This window comes from Tauraco erythrolophus, chromosome 1 (genome assembly GCF_009769465.1).
Source record: "Tauraco erythrolophus isolate bTauEry1 chromosome 1, bTauEry1.pri, whole genome shotgun sequence".
NCBI classification, from domain to species: domain Eukaryota; kingdom Metazoa; phylum Chordata; class Aves; order Musophagiformes; family Musophagidae; genus Tauraco; species Tauraco erythrolophus.
In genome coordinates this window covers 55197726-55217825 of record NC_141465.1, presented here as the reverse complement: position 1 = coordinate 55217825, position 20100 = coordinate 55197726, and the positions used below count along the sequence as shown (strand labels likewise).

At 35.4% G+C, this 20100-nt stretch overlaps 1 protein-coding gene across 1 annotated transcript in view; it reads left to right on the top strand.

Annotated features, from left to right (window-relative positions):
* Positions 1-20100, top strand: part of STS (steroid sulfatase) — a 90155-nt gene that overhangs the window by 10810 nt on the left and 59245 nt on the right. Inside the window, exons 4-5 of the mRNA XM_086609546.1 lie at positions 729-1152; positions 9195-9331. Coding sequence (XP_086465672.1) covers positions 729-1152; positions 9195-9331 — 561 coding nt within the window. The remainder of the gene's footprint in view (positions 1-728; positions 1153-9194; positions 9332-20100) is intronic.

Here is a 20100-nt window from a genome sequence, read left to right as displayed (position 1 = left end):
TTTTCTTGTGTCAGTCAGTGTCCAACATTATTACAGAATTAGAATGATTTCCTAGTGAGACAAAATGCTGTGAGAGAGAGTATTTGGCGGAAATTTACTTGTTACTGTTGTTTCTTTTTTTATTTCTATATATATAAAATATATTTAAATAAAAAATCTAAGAGATTTTGCAATCATTTAAATAATAAATGCCTTGGTAATTTCACTATTCTTGACTTATTTCCCATTTGTTACTGTTGTTTTGTTGTTGGTTTGTTTGTTTTTTTTAAATAAACTAGTCAAATGTGACTGATTTGCCAGAAAAAAAAATCATAAAGGATATTTCATTATTCCGTATTGGCTCTTCCTAAGAAAGCAGTAGCTGCTACAAAAATATATTTTCTTATGACTACTTAACTACACATGCACAAAGGCTTCATTTTCAAAGTTAACTATCTGTTAGGACTCTGTTGCTCTTCACTGACCTGCTGGCCCACTCAAAATTTAATGGTCTCCATCAGGAGCTGTGCCAAACTATTTCTAACTAAAATGAAGAGACAGACATGAAACAAGTCTTTGATGAAGGCATAAAAAAAAAAAAAAATAGATAGAAAATAAGGATCCACACAATAAATGCTGAAGGTGGAGGGATATCAGTCACATAGTGACAGTTTCATGTTTGGAATAGCACACATTATAAGTTTGATGATTTAACTACAAAAATACTCTCTGTCCTTTTCTCTTTGCAGGAAAGTGGCATCTTGGGATGAACTGTGAAAGCAGTAATGACTTCTGTCACCACCCCCTTAGTCATGGATTTGATTACTTTTATGGGCTTACCGTGACCAATTTTAGAGACTGCAAACCTGGCCAAGGCAGCGTATTTTTAAAAGGGGTTCAGAAATCCCTTGTCATCCCAATCAAAATCGCTGGAATCACCCTGGTCTCTTTGGCAATAGCGCAGTACATTGGCCTCCTCAAAGTACCTTTCCAAGCACTGGGTTACTGCTTGTTAATAACCGCTATTTCACTTGCGGTTTTGATCTTTTTCTTTTATCATTTTCGACACCTGAACTGCTTCTTAATGAGGGACCATCAGATTATCCAGCAACCACTATCCTATGAGAACCTTACTCAGAGACTGACAAAGGAAGCCGTGCAGTTTATAGGAAGGTAGGTTTCTAACTGTGTTATAAGTTAATGCTGGCATTTTACAATGACAATGCTTCTGAAAAAGTAGGAAAAAAATATGAACTGGTGGTCATGAGGAATATGTCATTATATATTATCATCTTTTTTTCCTTTAAAAGATGACTGAAGTTAATATTTTTAGTGAAAGTAACTTTTTTTCTATTGAGTATGTAATTATTTTCTTTATACAAATTTAAAACTATGTTTGCGTACTTCAGAAAAAAAATCATTTAAACATCTAACTTTTAGGACTTTCATTCTTGAGAATTTCGTGTAACTTGAAATACGTAAAATCTTCTGTGGTGTGACTTAATTATGTGAAAGCACAATGCAGAGTCATAATCCATGACTTTTCTGGAGTGGGAAACTTTGGCATTCATTTGATGCATCCATTAAATGGCATTCATAAGGCAATTTTTTTAAGATAATGTCATTTTAGATGCCTCCACTTTTATGCCAGATTCATTTGAAAATATTTGATTTACAGAAGTTAGGAAATAAATGACTTTTTGAAAGTAATGATTTTTCAATAGACATCACATTGGCTCACCTAAACATTTGATGTACAAAATCATCTGAAGTTATTCTTCATTTTTGCAATGTTAGGTTCATTTGACATAATTGCCACCACAGGGCTTTTAGTAGGCTCAAATTATAAAAGTATATATATTTTTATATTCGGAAATATTAGTCAATATATTTGAAGCAAAAATATTTCATCCATTTAACTTGAAAAATATGCGAAAGTATTTTTCTTGGATGCTTTTGAAACCAGTTGCATCATTTTGAAAAATAATTAATGAAAAGTAAAAGCATGTTCTAAGACATAAGAAGTCTCTTAATTACTATTCTGAAAAGTATGTACCAGGTAGGTACTGTGAATACATTCACACGACATCATTTCTGAATGAACACTTATACTAAAGAATCAGAAGCTAAATTTTCTAGACTTAATGACTGCATGCAGTAGTCATCAAGACTGTTAGTAAGAAAAAATATCTAAAATCTTGATATCATACTGCAATTTTTCTATCATTTCTATAATTATAAATATTTGATGTGGCCATATCTACCCATCATACCAAAATAAAATGCTTTTTATATCAAATTGCATTAAGTGAATAAGTCTTCCCAACAATTCTCGTGAGTATTTATAAATAAACTAAAACATCTTTATTCTCTCTTGGCAATGGTGATAGATATAAAGGTGCCTTCTTATTTACAGTCTAACTAATTTAGCAGTGAAGTACTTTGTTTGCTACAAACACATACCTCCCTTTGAAAATTGTTGAGAGGTATTTGCTTAGTGACCAAGATTTTGGTGATTTTAAAGATTCTTGAGTACATTAACTATATGTTGGAAGATTCTTTCGTGATTTACGAATATGTAATGTGCCTGTAGTGATTCGTAATGTTTTCAGTATCTCTGAATGTTTCATTGATTTCAATGCAATGACAATAAAATGGTAGCCTCGAAACCATGGTGAGTTCAAGATTGGAAATCAATGCTTGAAAACTAGTAACTCTTTTAACTGTATTAGTATTCATAATGTGCACAGTGTTATTGTAGAGCTTAGTGTTTAGAGCTGGCGAAACAATGTATCATCTAAGTCAGCCTAGCTTTGTTGACTCAGCTGGAGGTAAGTGGCTTTACATCAGCTGGGCACTTGGCCTCAGTTCTCTATGTGGTTTCCAGACAAAAGTGATATTAAATTGAAGTCAAGGTTAATTGCACATATTTGTAATTTACAATAAACTTTGTTACAGGAATGCTGCAATTATAGTGAGAATTATAACCCAGACAATTCGGAGTCAATGTTGAATTAAAGAATATCCAAGCACATTAAGGTATTGAGAAGCAATTAGGGCATTCGAGCGATCTTAACTCTGCCCTGTAGTGAATTCATATGCAAAGTATATGACCATAAAATTTGCACCTGAGGGTAGAAGTAATTAGAATAATATTCACTGAACTGATCTGTCCCATATATTAATGTGAGCAACAAAATCAATATGTACTTCGACACACTGATTCGGACATTATATAGTTTATACCTGTCAACTCCAGTGCACCTGTAGACCATTGGTTTTGTGACTAGTCTACTGACTTTGGCCATTTCTAGAGGAATGGCTGTCAAGAGGTAACCAGGTTGTAGCAGCAGTCAGACATCTGGCACTCATAAGTGAAGGGCCACCAGGTTTTTGGAAGCCACGGTTGCTCCGCGGCACTCTTGTTCCACTTCTTTCAGTGAGCAGTCTCTTTCAGCCCTCTTTCAGCCACACGTTTAACTCAACACTTGATTTGTCATACCGACTTATTTTGTTTAAATAATACAATAAGTAGCAAGCTCAGTCCTGTACACCAGTAATCCCTTTGCACAAGTATACCAGAGTACAAACGCCTGAGTTTGAAGAATTCAGTCGTTCACCTTAACTGGTTCTTAATACATTTTATCATCAAACTAAAAATCATCAACTATCATGCATTATTTAATTGGTTAATTATCTTTAAATGTATGATGAAGCTTTGATCTTCAACAGCACTGATAATTTCTATATAGCCCTTTTATACTGTATTTATGTGTAATACATATGAATCTATATGTAGTTATACAACAATTACAATATAAATGTTTTATCTATATAGGTTTATTATACCTATTACCTATATTACCTTTATAAGTTCTTCAGAGTTCAGGCAATGAACTTCCTGACATTATTATCTTTTCTAGCTATCTCTCATATTTGTCATGACAAAATGACAGTCATATTGTCAACTTTGTGGCTTCTTACCATGTATATAATAATTAGATTTTGTATTTTTCAAGTCTTCTTATAATTCCTTCATAGTTTATAGCTATGTGCTGTTATACTTACTTTGATGTGGGTTTTTTGAGAGGTGATACTGTGTCCTGATATCCTTAGTCTAGGATATGTGTATTACTGTTTTCATTTGTTCCTAGGTAGATTGAATGAGAGCAAATACAATATTAAATACTCAGAAGTGGCACTGGAGAAGAATATATACAAGTATCAGATCCGGTGTGTGAAAACAAATACTAATTAATTGCTCACCCTAATTGTAAATGGGCAGGTAAGCTCAGTGTATGTTAATTCTAATCACTTTTTCCCAAGAGCAGATATGTCATGTTGTAAATGTATCAGAGCACTCTCTAGACATTGCAGTATATTTGAAAGTCAAATGAATGCTAATTATTTCATGTTAAGTTCAATGTGGTTGTCACTCATGTGTCTTCAGCATGTCCTTTAATGACCAATTGAACAGACAATCCAAATTTGGAAAATGACAGAGACGTGTTTTTAACGTATCAGAAATTAACAAGACAAAAGTACCACTCTGTGATACAGAATACCTCTCTGACAATTTTGGATAGCTGATAACAATAATAATATTTTTTTTAAAAGAACCCTAATGAAATTTACATTCTAGAAAACAGTATTTGCATACAAACATGGTTATATTCCAAAGCTATGATCAAGATAATGTTGTACAATTTTCATGCAGGTTTATTTTTTTCAGTCCTTGATTGCATAGTCATAATATTCAAACTTTTATGATTTATTATTTTTTATTTTGTTTTCATCTATTCTATTTCAGTCCTTCAAACACTGTTACAACACATCTTCAAATTTATTTTCATCCAATCTATCAGACTGTGGTTTAGAGTTTTTCCATATATCACTAGGTCTTAAGATCAAGCAGTTGACATGTTGTACTGCAGTTGGAGTTCTGAAATCAAGTGTTTTTATGAATTCTGCAAGAAGATCCTTTATAGTTTACAGCAAAATACAAAATATAGAGAAGAGTTTGTGTATCTTTATATACACATGATGTATGTATATCACAGAATCACAGAATGTTAGGGATTGGAAGGGACCTCAAAGGATCATCTAGTCCAATCCCCCTGCCTGATGAAGATCCATTAGATTTTTTATGGCTTATAAGTTACTACTCTTTTTTAATATATGTGTCTTTTAAAAGAGTAAGACAGAAATATAAATTCATGGATTCATTCATGGTAGCAAGGATTTTAGCACTGTTAGCAGTCAGAATAAAAGAAAATCCAGCTTGTAGGACAAAGTCCTGCTTTGATAAAACTAAGCCAAGGTTTAGCTTTTCCTTCTGCAGGAACAAGGATTAATGAAGCGCATTCAGCCACTCCAGTCACAAAGAGCACTGTCTAATTGGCGATCTAGTATGGAAGCAGAGAAGGGAGCCATGGGGAATAAGCAGTGAATGAATTTATCCACTGGGGGGATATTGAATAAGAAGAATGTTTTTATTAAAGGAGAGTTACAGGAGAGGAAAAGTTAGCTTTGCATTTGCCTGTACTGACACACTGTTACAAATTTGTGCTGAAAATATGTCTTTAGATTATATACTTCAGCATTTTTCTTTTCTTTCCTTTTATCTGTGACCGTGGTGCACTGTGACTATGTGAAAATTACATCATCTCATTCAATAAGCCTTATTAAATCATACGTACTCATCCTTATAAGAAGTAATATATTTTACCCCTATATCTACTTCAAATAGTTCCTTGCAGGCTATTTCAGTGTTATGGGTGAATTAGCTGGAATTTATAAGATTTTGGGGATTACAGAAACAATTCTTAACCCAATTTTAGCACAGCACACTGTTTGCCCAGCTCAGGCAAAGCCGAGTATATCTGCTCGCATATTCAGCTGCTGTGAATTATAGCACCTTCACTGTTATAGAGGGTATAGTAGTCTAACAGGTTAAAAATGCATGCTTTATGACAGAATGTGAGGATAATTTCTCTGTAGCAAAAAAAAGTTTGGTTTAGAAAGATCATACTTGTCCAACATATTAAAGGTTAATTTAGAATAGATTGTGAAGAGTAAAATGGAGCCCATGTTCCCCATCTCGTTTCCCATATAAAACTCATATTTGAAATCTCAGTTTGATTTGACAGTCACAGGCACACAAATTCAGAGCCCTGCCTGTTGCCCTGCAGCAGTGGTTTTAGATTATCAATGCACAGAAAAGAAAACAAAAGTACCCAAGGAGTTTTCAATGCAGCAAGTATTTAGAGCAAAAATGCAGGAAAAATGTTAAAAGACTCGTGTGTGAAGCAAAAAGTAAGATTAGTTGTAACTTACTCTCTCACCCAATTTAAAGCTGTGTTTTACAGCTCAAGCCTGAACTAAATCCTTGAGTAATGTGAAGACCCCTCACACTAAATAAGAAGAACCTAGTACTGTGCCATGCAAAGGAGTCACCAGCAGTGCGATGCATTTAACTGTTTTTAAGATCAGTTAAGCACACATTAAAGTATGTCTTATGTCAGATGTGTGTCATCTCTCTGGCTACTCAGTAAATTGAAAAAACTGTCTGATTCATGTTAGGATAAAATTTTTTCCTATATTTGAGTAAGTGAATCTCAGATATTTGGAAACTAAAGTTCACTGTGGTTGAACTGTGTAAAAGATAGCAGCAATATATTTTTGAAGGAGCTGTTTACTGAAATGGTTCAGGAGTTAAACTGTTACCGTCAAATTTCTCTCCTGCCTACCAGCTGATATTGTCATTCCATTTTCAAGGTCACGGAAAAGGTAGTCAGTTATGATTCCCCTCAAAGAGTTTTGGCAGGAGATAAATAGCTGCCTGTGATCTTTTATAGGATATTAATAGGTGAGACACTTCTCCACCTGACAGCGAACTGTCAATCAGGACCTGTCAATTTGAGTTGCAAAGAAGAGAATGATGTAGTGCCCTTCCATATCAATCATTGATTTGATGACTCTTCATGAAAGTTAGATCTTTGTGTCAGTTCCATTTAAAAAAAAAAACAAAACAAACCTGCCTTGCTATCTCTTGAAAATAACATTTAAAGTGCAGGCTTTTGGTACTCACATTTAGCAATACAGATATACATTTAGAAGTACACGCTATCTCTGTGACATTAGAACAAAGAAGTTTGCATGAAAAGCAAATCGCACCTGCACCATGATAAGTATAAAGTAGATTTTTGTGGTGTTTTCCTCTAGAATTTGTATATTACTCTCAATTCAGTGAACTGTGTTTAAGGAAAAAGTCAAAGATAATCTCATGCAGTAAAAAATGCAGGTTGTAAAACAAAAATCAGCTGCCTTGCAGAAATGTTCTTTAATGAAAGGTCAGTGTTACATTAATATACATAAGAAATATTAAACTTAGAAGTATACATCTTTTTTTTACTTGAAGTTCTGACATTTTCAGTCTTTCTAATTGAGTCAGAAGTCTCATGTTCTATTTGTTGCTACAGTAATGAAAGATTCTCACATATATGACCTCTCAAATAGCAACAAACACAACTTCATGGAAAGTGTATCTTTTATGAAAAATATTGTCTTTGTTTTTTTGGATTTGTACTTGATAATACTAAAATGATGCAGGATACATGCACAAATATTTGAAGGGAATTAAAATAATTTTATTTCCATTTTCCATGTGAAAAATGTTCTATTTATTCTGTTATTTTTTAAAAAATGAGAAACTTTTTATGAAGATAAATTCCCAGTCAGAAACACACTTATCAAGTGAATAATCTGGATAAAATTTTCCTATTTTGAGTTTATATGCTACTGCCTATGGCAGTAAAAAAAAAAAAAGCTTTAAAGCTTTAACCATGCAACTTGTGCAAAGCCAGATCCAATCAAGGAGAGAGAAAAATGGATCATAAATACACTAGACTAAACCTACTTTTTTTTCTTCAGAGTGAAGTATTGATATTGTATGAATCTCTTAATAAAAGACGTTGTTTTCAAGTTCTAAAGGTTAGATTTTTTTTCATTTTAAAGAAATGATTTGTATGTGCATGTCTATATTGTTCCTTCCCTCTTTAAAAGGTGGATGAATCAACTGCATGAGGGAATATATAGTCTCCCTTTGATCTTGATGTGAACAACAGGTATTATGCACCACAAACTGATGAGGGAAAATATGTTAAATAAAGCCAAAAGTACTCTGTAATTAGCTGTGTGCTTTAAGGTGAGATCCAGACAAGTTTTCTGGGTAGTGCTTTTGTGATTCAAGTGATATTTACAGTATGCATCATGTACTACAAATGCTTTTAGAGCATATAGCAGTAAGTTTGGCTAGTACTGCACAATTTTAAGTAAAGTTCCATAAATAATGCATAAGAAAAAGTTCTTACTTGAGCTGTGCTTTCACAGCCTGCTGGAACTGATCATAAATACCATGTTGACAGATCACATAAACAGCAAAATTTACAGAGAGTACTTTTATTGCACTCTTTCTTTTGTATCAGTTCAGGAAATAGACTGAAGACAATGGAGACTGTTCATTACTGTCAGAGGAAAAATATTTATTTATACTAGTACATACTTTAAGATTACTTACTTTTTGGTACAACATATTAGTAGTGTTATGTACTGATCACATGCATACACACATAGAGCATTCAATGGCAAGAGAAGATTTGGTCATATGCCTTAACCCAGAATAATGAAAGAGGAAAAGTACTAGTATACTTGATTTAACATCGTCAATGATATTATGGTATATTTGACCCTGGTCCTCATAATAGTCTAGTGGATTAGCTTCCATTTGACCTTTTGAGGAAGATAATTGTGTTTCACATATTATGTAGTTACAAAGGTATGTTTTTGAATAGCAATTGTATTCAGGAATTTAAATATGTACTTGTAAAGTAAGGAGAGGTGCTTGTAGCCAGAAACTGCTAGGTTCTTGGCTTTAAACAAGTCCTCTTTCAATATGTATAGCAAACAGTAATTAGATTTTGTTGTTTATTTTTGCTTTCAATTCAATACATAGTAAAGAATGACATTTTTACTGTGTGTATGTGTGTGTATTCAGGAATATCCTGTAATGAGTTACAACATTCCTTTTCTTCCTCTTTCTTTTGAGCTCTACTGTAGAAAGATTTCTTTGTAGAAATTTTATAAATAGTTATATATTTTAGTTATAAAATATACTAAAGTTTTGGGGTTTGGTTTTGTTTTGTTTTGTTTTCCAGGAACACGGATGCACCATTTCTTCTTGTCCTGTCTTATCTCCATGTCCATACTGCTCTATACGCTTCAAAAAATTTCAGAGGAAAGAGTAAGCATGGTTTATATGGGGATGCAGTAGAGGAAATGGACTGGAGTGTAGGTATGTTACATATACTTCTAATATCAATGGACAAAATTCATGGGAGACTTACATTCATGCCAACCAAATGCAGATTTCAGCCATTTATGTGTCTACAGTATATCTGACATACTTATCCTCTATACTTAAGGGAAAGAAACAGTAATTTTAAAGTCACAATAGTCTGATCTCTTATGATATCTACTTTATGATCAAATTTATTGTGTCCTGCAAATGCCTGCTCTATTCTTTGACTATGAAGATAGTCAATACAGAATGGATTTAGCAGAGATATGGACACCTTAACTATGGACATTTGAAGCACAGTAGTTGAACCCAACCCCATGAGCTTCTGGGTGCCAACAGGTTTCTACAGGTTGTGCTCATAAAACAATAAACTAACACAAAAAGTGATCACAAGATATTGGTATCAAAATATTTTCAGATAAAGTCACTATGATACGCACTATTAGCAGAAGTAATTTGCTAATTATTTTAGTGAGTTCTCTGAATTAGTGATATCACTCAAGTGAGGTCCACTTCTGTTCATGAAGAACAAAACCAAACAATTTACCTTTCAGAGCCTTCCATTCTCTCTGAGCTTGGACAGCAGTTCATCATTACATCTTTCAACAAAATTCCCTTATCTCTAGATGTATTGGAATGACTCTCTGATTCCAGAGATAATCACCTGTGAAAACAAGTAACAGGCCACATTTGAAAAGAATCATATTGTAGAATAGCAGTATTAAGTGCTGAAGATGAGCTTGTATTCCTCCTTCCCATATACCTCGAGTCGATTCTGTTCTCAGTGCAGCTGAATGCAAATTGGCTTTCTTCAAGAAAATGTTAACTTCTTTATTAAGTTGCTACAAACAGATATTCAACTGTGGTGGATAAATATTTTTAAACTGTACAGTAAAACATAATGTATATTCCTTTGCATATTTTGCATCAAGAGGTCTAGTTGCAGAAGCTAGGGGAAACAAGGCATCACAGCACATTTGGTGATTTGTAATGTCTTTAGTGCACTATATGAAAAAATGGGGAAAACTGTTGTGAGAAACTGTGATACACTTAGCAGGAAGGGCTTTCAATGTGGAAGGCAACTCGATTAAACAGAAAAAACCTCTTTTGTAAACCAGGTTTTGTAACAAGAGAGTGGCTTTCATTCCAGTTGTATTACACGCTGAATCTTTATCACTTCTGTCAATGGCCACCAGCATTTAGTGCATTAAGTGCTTGCATTAGAAAAAAGTGTACATGTGTTGTCATTTCTGTTTGTATCCACATTGTAGTAAGCTACTGAGCGTTAGCTGATCTTACTGTGTTTGATTTTACTGTTTCTTTCTCTGTTCCGCAATAGTTAACTTATCCCAGCCTCATTGATTGTTTGCTGCTGCCATTACGTTTCACTGCCTCCTTCAGGAGAGTAGAGTGGCTCCAGAATTTAAAGAGCAAGTTGAAAACCAGGCAGCTCACGTTCTTCTGATTCAGGCTCTTTAATGAGGCAGAGGTGGTAACAGATTGAAAACCACTGCGCTCTTCCAGAATGACCACAGGCTCTTAGGAGATGTGTCAAACAAACCAAACCGTAGGACAGAAGCATATTATTTAAAAAGCTTGGAATAAATCAGAGATCCAAATTCAGTGGTGATAACATAGCAATTTCGAACAAGCTCAGAGACGAGATACATGAGTTTCGTCGGGTGTTGAACTTTACAATCATTTGCAGGAGCATCAGGGGAAGCAGAGCTAGCTTAATCAATCAGGGAACAGATCCTCATCTGTCATAAACTAGTATACAAGCTTGAAATTTTATTTCATTTGGGAGTTTGGTTACTTGGTTTCACTTATGTCTTGTAAGACTCCTCTGTTGACAGATTGCGTATTTGCTCTGGGAGGTAGAAAATATGTTTCATTCTCCTGTTACTTTCTCCTCCATTATTAGAATGATGAAAAAAAGTTATGGCTGTCATTTCCAAAGGAATCTGAAAGAATAATATAACATTTTTCTTTTTTTTTTTTTTTAATTGAAGGGAGTACTTATTTCCATTAACCTCCACTGAAAATTCCAGTCTTAATGCATCAACTATGCCAGAAAAAATAGATTTATTCACTGTACTGCTCATGTCAGTAACCAGTATTTTCTTGGAATGCCTCTGAAGATGATACAGTAGAAAAGTCAAAATTGTCTGGAAAAGCTGAAAAGGTGAAAACTATAAGCCTTCCACAAAGGGAGGTTTTATCATTGACTAGACAGAAATTAGTATTTATGCATAGATGCATGTAGCTTGCAAAAGCAATATGAACAGAATAGCCCAAATATAACAATATGCTGCAAAACCTAATTAAAGACAACCCAAAGCATAGGAAAAAAAAATGAGTGTGTGGAAAACTGCCTTACAGTATAACATCAGAAATGTTTGGCAACTGGTAGGTAAAAAAACACCAATTTAAATTCAATTCTAAAAGAAACTTGCAATGTGTTATCCGCTGAGTGGGAAATACTGTGGAAAACTCTTATGGATGACTGGGAAAAGAAAGACTAGAAGAGAAGTTAGAAGTAGTTGTAGAAGTTGGTACTGTCAGGTACAGGTGATGAAAAAGTTGTATCAAGATTGGGCCATGAAATGCAAATGAAATATTGTTTCTATTTTGAGATAACAGCTGGAATCAGAAAGAAGACTTTAGCTGCCATTTGCAAAAGAAAAAGTTAACAAGCCTTTCTAGCAAGACAGAGAAGTCCACTCAGACTGAGAATTCTAAACAGAAGACAATTCTTCATTTTCAGTTATTTATTGCAAATAATTAAAATACTCCTTTGAATTTTTCATGTTTATAACTTGTTAAACCAATACTAAAGAGTATGATTACAGTCCATGTCAAAAATACGAAATACAAAATCTCTGGTTAAGCTTTGGGACCACGTATGTCTACTACTTTTGCATACTGATATTTGTATAACAGAATTCAGTGTTTAAAGCATTCACAGTTATAATGTTACTGCATGTGACATGCCTTAGAGAGTTATTCTCTGGCTAATAACATTAATTTTCTTTCCATGTAGGCTGAGCACCTTATTAATGCTATTAATTATAACTCATATGACAGTAGATGAAGCAATCTTACAGTCCAAAAATAGCAAAAAGAAATGATGAATGAATTAATGCAATATTATCCTTTTCTTTCTTCCTTCCTTCTTCCTTTCCTTCATTCCTTCATTCCTGATTGAGTATAGGAAGAGAAATGGACATGTTCAGAAATTGGTTTTGATGTAAATTACATTACACTAATTTAATCCAAAACAGATCACTGCAAAGAGTTTTGGAGCCCCCTGTAGACTTACATGCAAGGTGTATGAAGACACGCTAATTCAACACCACTTTTGCAAATGGCTGTTTATTGTTCTTTTAAAAGTATCAAAACTAGGTATCAGTTCTTAATCCTTTGTGGAACACTCCCATAGTGGATGAGGGAAAGGCTGTGGATGTTGTCTACCTAGACTTCGGTAAAGCCTTTGACACCATTTCCCACAGCATTCTCCTGGAGAAACTGGCTCCTCATGGCATGCGCTTTGCTGGCTAAAAAACTAGGTGAATGGCTGAACCTGAAAAGTTGTAATGAATGGGGTTGAATCCATTTGGAAACTGGTCACAAGTGCTGTTCCCCAGGGCGCATCAGGGGCCAGTTCTGTTTAGTATCTTTATCAATGATCTGGACAAGATGATTGAGTGCACCCTCAGTAAGTTTGCAGATGTTACCAAACTGGGCAGGAGTGTTGATCTACTTGAGGGTAGGAAGGTTCTACAGAGAAATCTGGAAAGGCTGGATCAATGGGCTGAGGCCAGTTGTATGAGGTTCAACAAGACTAAGAGTCAGGTCCTGCACTTGGGTCTCCACAACCCCATGCAACACAACAGGCTTGGAGAAGAGTGGCTGGAAAGCTGTCTGGCAGAAAAAATCCTGGAGATGTTGGTCAACAGCTGACTGAATATGAGCCAGCAGTGTGCCCAGGTGGCCAAGAAGGCCAATAGCATCCTGGCATGTATCAGAAATTATGTGACCAGCAGGACTAGGGAAGTGATTGTCCCCCTATACTCAGCACTGATGAGGCAGCACATTGAATACTGCATTCAGTTTTGGACCCCTCACTATAAGAAAGACATTGAGGTGCTAGAGTGTGTCCAGAGAAGAGCAATGAAGCTGGTGAAGGGTTTAGAGCACGTGTCTTATGAGGAGAGGCTGAGGCAACTGGGGTTGTTCAGGCTGGAGAAAAGGAGGCTGAGGGGAGACCTTGTCACTCTCTGTAACTACCTGAAATAAGGTTGTAGCGAGGTGGGTGTTGTTTTCCCAAGTAAAAGGTGATAGAACAAGAGGAAATGGCCTCAAGTTGCTCCAGGGGAGATTTAGATTGGACATTAGGAAAAATTTCTTCACCAAAAGGGTTGTCAAGCATTGGAACAGGCTGCCAGGGAAGTGGTTGAGTCACTGTCCCTGGAGGTATTTAAAAGATGTGTAGATGTGGTGCTTGGGGACATGGTTTAGTGGTGGACTTGGCAGTGCTAGGTTAACTGTTGGGCTTGATAATCTTAAAAATCTTTTCCAACCTAAATAATTCTATGATTCTACAATTCTATGATTCTGGAGTGATGTGAATGAAGAGTTTAAGTAGAAACCATGTCAATTTAATATAAACTATTTTTATTGACCTCTCTCACTTTTTTCTCTGTTTCAGTAATAGATGTACCGCTGCTTTAGTAACAGTTGAAAGAATGTTCTCAGAAACAAAAAGAAAGCTACTTTTGGAAAATTGTAAAATATTTAGGAGACAGAAAACTGAACTATGCTCACAAGACTTTTAGTAAAATTCTTCCTCTGATGAAGATATCATAGTCCAAAGCATTTACAAAACAAAAAGGGTGTAAATGTTTCAGCCAAAGAATTCTTGAGGTTCTGAAGAATGTTGCATCCCTCAATTTTTTTTTTATATGTCTTCATAATAGCATGTAATCTGTCTTCAGTTTCTTAGGAAAAGCATTTCCTTTCTCATTTTAAAATCATTCTTTTAAACTTACAAGCCTATGAGCTCTTAAACTTTTTTTTAATTACAAAGTAATTAAAATACATTTTTAATATTTATTTCAATTTATTCTGCCCTGAAATTGTGTTCCCTTTTTTTTTTTTTTTAATGTTCTTTCCTATATTGAGCAGTAACTATTATCCTTCTGGGAAACAGCATAGCGTTGGTAAGTTTCATCTAAAATCTTTGCTTCTTCTTTTACATAGGATTTTTAGTGGCCGTTATTAAGAATTCTTACATCTTTGTTTTACTTTATAGTGTTTGTTTGCTTTCGCCTGATGTAGTTATTTGTAACAGTGCAAAGTTGATTTCTAAGCAAAGCAGAATGATGACATGTTATCAGAAGTGGCAGATAATCAGGCTCAGATCATTTTCTCCAGCTATTAAGAATGTGACATAAACTTAGCTGAGCCTGAAAACTTAAAGATGGAGCTAAAAATCTGGAGAGTGAGGTGTGATGCTAGTGGTGCATTCCTTGACCTTGCTTTCCTGAATTTATTCTGGTATACATCTCAAGTCTAGAAGGTTTATTTTTAAGATGGCTTTGTTATTATGAAAGATGTTCAGGTAGCATCGCTGAAGATGTTCAGCCAGTATAGGTCTCTGTGACTAGAACAGCATTTTTCCACCTTGTTCCACCAACCTACTCTTGCCCTAACATTAAGAAACTGTTTCTTCGGCTAAGACAGTAGTTAAGCTCTTGAAGCACATTCACTCTTTAGGTCAGATCTGGGAAAATTGTCAATAAGGCTGCAGATTAAGGACATCTGTGATTCTGCCTTTTATGATGTGGATGCTTTCCAGTCATGATCTGGGCTAAAACCCAAACTCATTTTGTATGTCACTAAGCAGCAATGACTTTCAGTCGCTACAGACGAGACTGAATTTAAGAGGTGACTAAGTGATGAAAGACTCCCATTTCCACTATGATAAGCCTCCTGAGCTACCTAATCCTCCTTAAGTACAGTTTCCTTTTTTTATATTACATCTTTGTACACAGCAAAGCTCCTTCTTAGAGCGTTATTTACAAGATTACAAAGCACATCTTAAGCAGCCATTCCTATAACATTTTTTAATCAGTCAAGTTTAAATAATGTCTTAGTAACACACACTCCTTGATGGAAAACTTCAGTGTAATGCAGCTTGTGGAGTAGTGCCGCGTTGTTCAAAATTTGCTGCCAGCTACTGAACAGATTTCATTTGCTTCTGGTATTGCAGGTGTTAAATTGTCAGCACAACATGTGTTAGTGCCTTCTGCGTTTTACTTTACAAAAACGTAATCATATAACTTCCAAAATTTTAAAAGCTTTCTTTTAAAATTTCTATTAGTTATGAACCTCTGAAAATTGGATCTAATACAAAACCATTGAAATGACATCTAATATTGTGATCAAAATTCTCTGATCAGTGAAAAAATTAGTGTTGCTTTTAAGACAATCTAATTTTCCTTAGTAGAAGAAAGCTCAAAGCTTGTTTTGGATAACCAAGGGATAAGAGAATCCCAATGACTTTCCAAGAAATGAGGATAGGAAGTTCTGAAACGAAATGCACTACCAACTTTTTATCCAACCCTTGCCTCTAAAGTTTAATTTCACATATAAATGGTATGGTTGGATTTTACTTCTTGCTTAAGGTGGACAGGGAAAATCACTATCAGTGGGATTAAGAACACAGTAAAGATTTAAGCCAAAATTGACCTGCAGGAATACAGTGATTTCTATATATATTTGGATGGAGGTTGCAATGAAGAAATTGAATGAGGCTAACTTTATCCACATTGTAGATAATCTCCAAAATACAGACTGGGAAAGTAGTTTAAAGGAAGCTACTGAAGATTTTGCTGGTGGAGTGCCTCTGCAGAGCAACCTTTTTAGCAAAGATACTGTGAAGCTGTGAAGAGGAATTTCATTTACCCTGTCCCAATGCAACTCTACAGGAATTTAGTAAGTCAGTCACCAGAGCAAGGGATCAGGATGGCAGAGAGACATGATTTACAGCTCCCTTAGCTCACTTTGATGAAAGTGTCCCTTTCAGCACATCCTTTTTTTTTTTTTTTAACACTTGGATGCTGAAAGCAATATCTGTCTAGGTATTTATAGAGCTTGTAATCATGGTTTTAATAAAGGATGCAACTGAGCTAGTAGGTGAAGAATGTTGTTGGCAGAAGTTACATCTCTGTGAAAGAAGGCTAAACATGAAACAAAGGAACAGAGAAACTCAACGTGTTAAGGATTTTTGGTCTGGGCATTTAATCCTTCCCACCCACACCCCTTCTTTATACCTTCAGATAGTTTTGTAGTGGATTATCCAGTATCTTAATATAACTGATACAGTCTGTGAATAATTATAGATTCATGTGAACATGCAGAAGGCATAAGTGAACATTGTAAGGCTATGAAGTCAAGTACTCAAAGACAGGAAAAAAATCAATCTTCCTATGTGTGTGTCTTACGGTACAGTTTTTAAGCATATGTTTACATGCCATTTCTTTTCCCATTGGAACCCTGTCTCCTCATCACAGAGTACCTTCTTAATGAGCAGCTACTCAACAGTAGGTGTATTCCTCACTGTTAAATATGAATTCTCATGTTTTATTTAACACATACTATCAAAGTTCTGTTTTGAAGACAGATTTCTTTGACGTCTCTCATCTTTTCTGTGGCATTACTTCGCTAGAGTATATAACAGATTCGCAAATAAGCATTTTCACAAAGTCTTTGTAAAATATGGGGATCTCATTAATCTGTTTCCCAGAAGAAAAACTGAGGCACAGAGATGATGTTCAGATTTACCTACCGAGGTATAGCTTTACTGCCAGTCACCCACTAATCCAGCTCTGGATCTACAGTAAAGCATTAGGACTTTAATTTAGCTGGCATGGGGAAAGAGGGGAAAGCAAGCCATTTAACCTTCTAGGTCTTTATCTATGTTGGAGGTAGGAAATGCTTAGAATGTGCATCTGGAGTCAGGATCTTGGGTTTTCTTCTGGTCTTGGGAATTAAGTGGTAATTTTTAAGGATAATTAAATACCTTCACCAACATATGAACTATAATGATATGAACAGTTTCTGTGATGATTCAGGAAATGTCTTCCAGCCTTTTACCATTTATCCATAGCTGACTGCAACTCAATTTAACTGTAGAAAAAAACTAAAACTGACCATGTGCATTTCAGTTTCAGTGATGATACTGAGAATCCTAGAGTTTCTTTTAAAATCATTGCTGCTGTTACTTGAAGAGAGACATGAAACTTTTTCATACTGCTTTTGGAATGTATGTTAATTATTTTGAGACCATACTGTTAAAAAAGAGCGGAACTAATTCTCAGTGAAAACAATAATCATACAGTAAAGCTTGTAAACTATTTTTCATCGGCAGTCTGGTTCCTATTAGTGAATTGCTGTGCAGAAATTTCACAGCGCTGAACCACAAGGCTCAAATTCCAAGTGGCGATAAACTCCTATTGATGAGATTGGTAGAACTAACTTTTTATTGACTATGACTGTTGGTTTTTTTTTTTCTAATGGTACATCTGACTGCTAAAACAACCACACTATATAATAGGCAGGCTGGTAATACTAACAAAGATCATTATTCTTCTAGAAACCAGTTGTGTATTTTGCATTACAGAAAGCTTTTTATCACACCAGCAGATAAATAATGAAATTTTCAAGATTAGGGAAAGCACTAGAATAATGATGCTGTGATTAGTGAAAGGCAGGCTGATGAAGTTTGCCGTTCTCCAGCTTTTCCCCTCGTAAAAATCAGGCATTTATGTTTCATTTTAGGGTACTGTTTAAGAAAAACTGATACCAAATCTTTATTATGCTTTCCTACATGTTATTTTTTAATGTTACTGTTTTGGGGTTTTTTGCATATTTCATTTAGTGTGCTCAAGGTATTTTTTACTATTTTAAATGCTTTATTTTTGTTTTCTTTTCCTTTTGGCTTAGTTCTTGTACTTTGTACACACATTTCTCTTTTTAAATTGTTCCCTCTCCCTACCAACCAGTGGAAGTTTCTTTATAACATTTCATCATGAAAAGCACTTCTTCGTAACCCTGACAACACCTAACAGATTTGATGTTACAGTTGTAAGCTCAATATCCAAAGGAACTCTTGACCACTAAGGTCTGAGTTGCTTGCTTGAGATGATGCTTGAGAGACTCCAGGATAATTGAATCCCTACCTTAGGCCAGCACAAAGTTATATTCTGCAGCTTCAGCGGATCTTGCAGATTGCTACTACCGAAACAGGGAAGGCAGAGCACCCTTCTCTCCCTTACCTTCTTTTTTCTTAACCAGCTTCTAGGGAAAGCAGGAAAGAGGAGAAGCATCTTCCTTTTTCAGAAACCACCCTTTTAGCAAACTACTAGATGGACTCATCTATAACCTCACACTTAGTTTGCTTAAAATTATGTATGATTGACTTGGCCCTTAGGTGCTTCAGCTTACATGGTTTTAAAGTACAGCTACCATTTCTGTGTTATGACGATAAAGGTTTTAGACTCTTTAGGCTTTTGTAGTTCTGTTGGTGAGATATTTGTGGGTTAGAAATTATTTTACTTCCACTTCTGAATCAGACTAGAATTTAAAAACAAGGCAGGCAAACAAGAAATAACACAAATGTGAACGTGCTTTTATCTTAGAGAAAGGAATGGCCTGACCCAGAAAAGCAGTAAGAATTTTGTCATCCTGCAAACCCAAAGACTTAGTTCTAGATGTTTGAAATAAATGAGTAGCTCAGGATGTCTCAGCATTTCTGGCAAAGTCATGGAAGATACTATTTTTGGCTGTGCGAAAAGTATAGTGATGTGTGATGTGTATAGTATATGGCTGTGTGAAAGGCATCAAAGTGTTTCTAATCCAGTGTAGAGTTGATTTTAGTACCACAGAGTAGCAGAGCAAACATTAAGCAAGTAATAAATTAATAAGTTTTTTTCTTTATGTAGGGTTTGAACAGATACAATTTATCTATTCAATTTGGTGGACTAAAAATTGGATATAAGCTGGCAATGTGCGCTTGCAGCCCAGAAAGCCAACCATATCCTGGCCTGCATCCCAAGAAGCATGGCCAGCAGGTCAAGGGAGATAATTCTCTCCCTCTGCTCCACTCTTGTGACACCCCACCTGGAGTACTGCATCTAGCTCTGGGGTGCCCAGCACAACAAAGACATGGATCTGTCAGAGCAGGTCCAAAGAGGGGCTGCGAAAATGGTCAGAGGGCTGGAATACCTCTCCTATGAAGAAAGGCTGAAAAAGTTGAGGTTGTTCAGCTTAGAGAAGAGAAGGCTCTGGGAGACCTTATTGGGACATTCTGATATGAAAAGGGGGCTTATAAGAAAGACAGAAAGAGACTTTTTACCAGGGCCTTAGATTAAATATTAGGAAGAAATTGTTTGCCATGAGGGTGGTGAGGCACTGGTGCAGGTTGCCCAGAGAAGTTGTGGGTGACCCATCCTGTAAGTGTTCAAGGCCAGGTTGGATGGGGCTTTGAGCAACCTAATCTAGTGAAAGATGTCCCCGCCTGTGACAGGGGGATTGGAGTAGGAAGTCCTTGAAGTTTACTTCTATCCCAAACCATTCTATGATTCTATGATATTTGTAAAATTATCACATCATACTGAAACTTTCAGAATCGTTTAATAACATGTAATGTCAAAAAGTATAAAAGAGCCATTGTCATTACATTTTTTCAGATTATAATT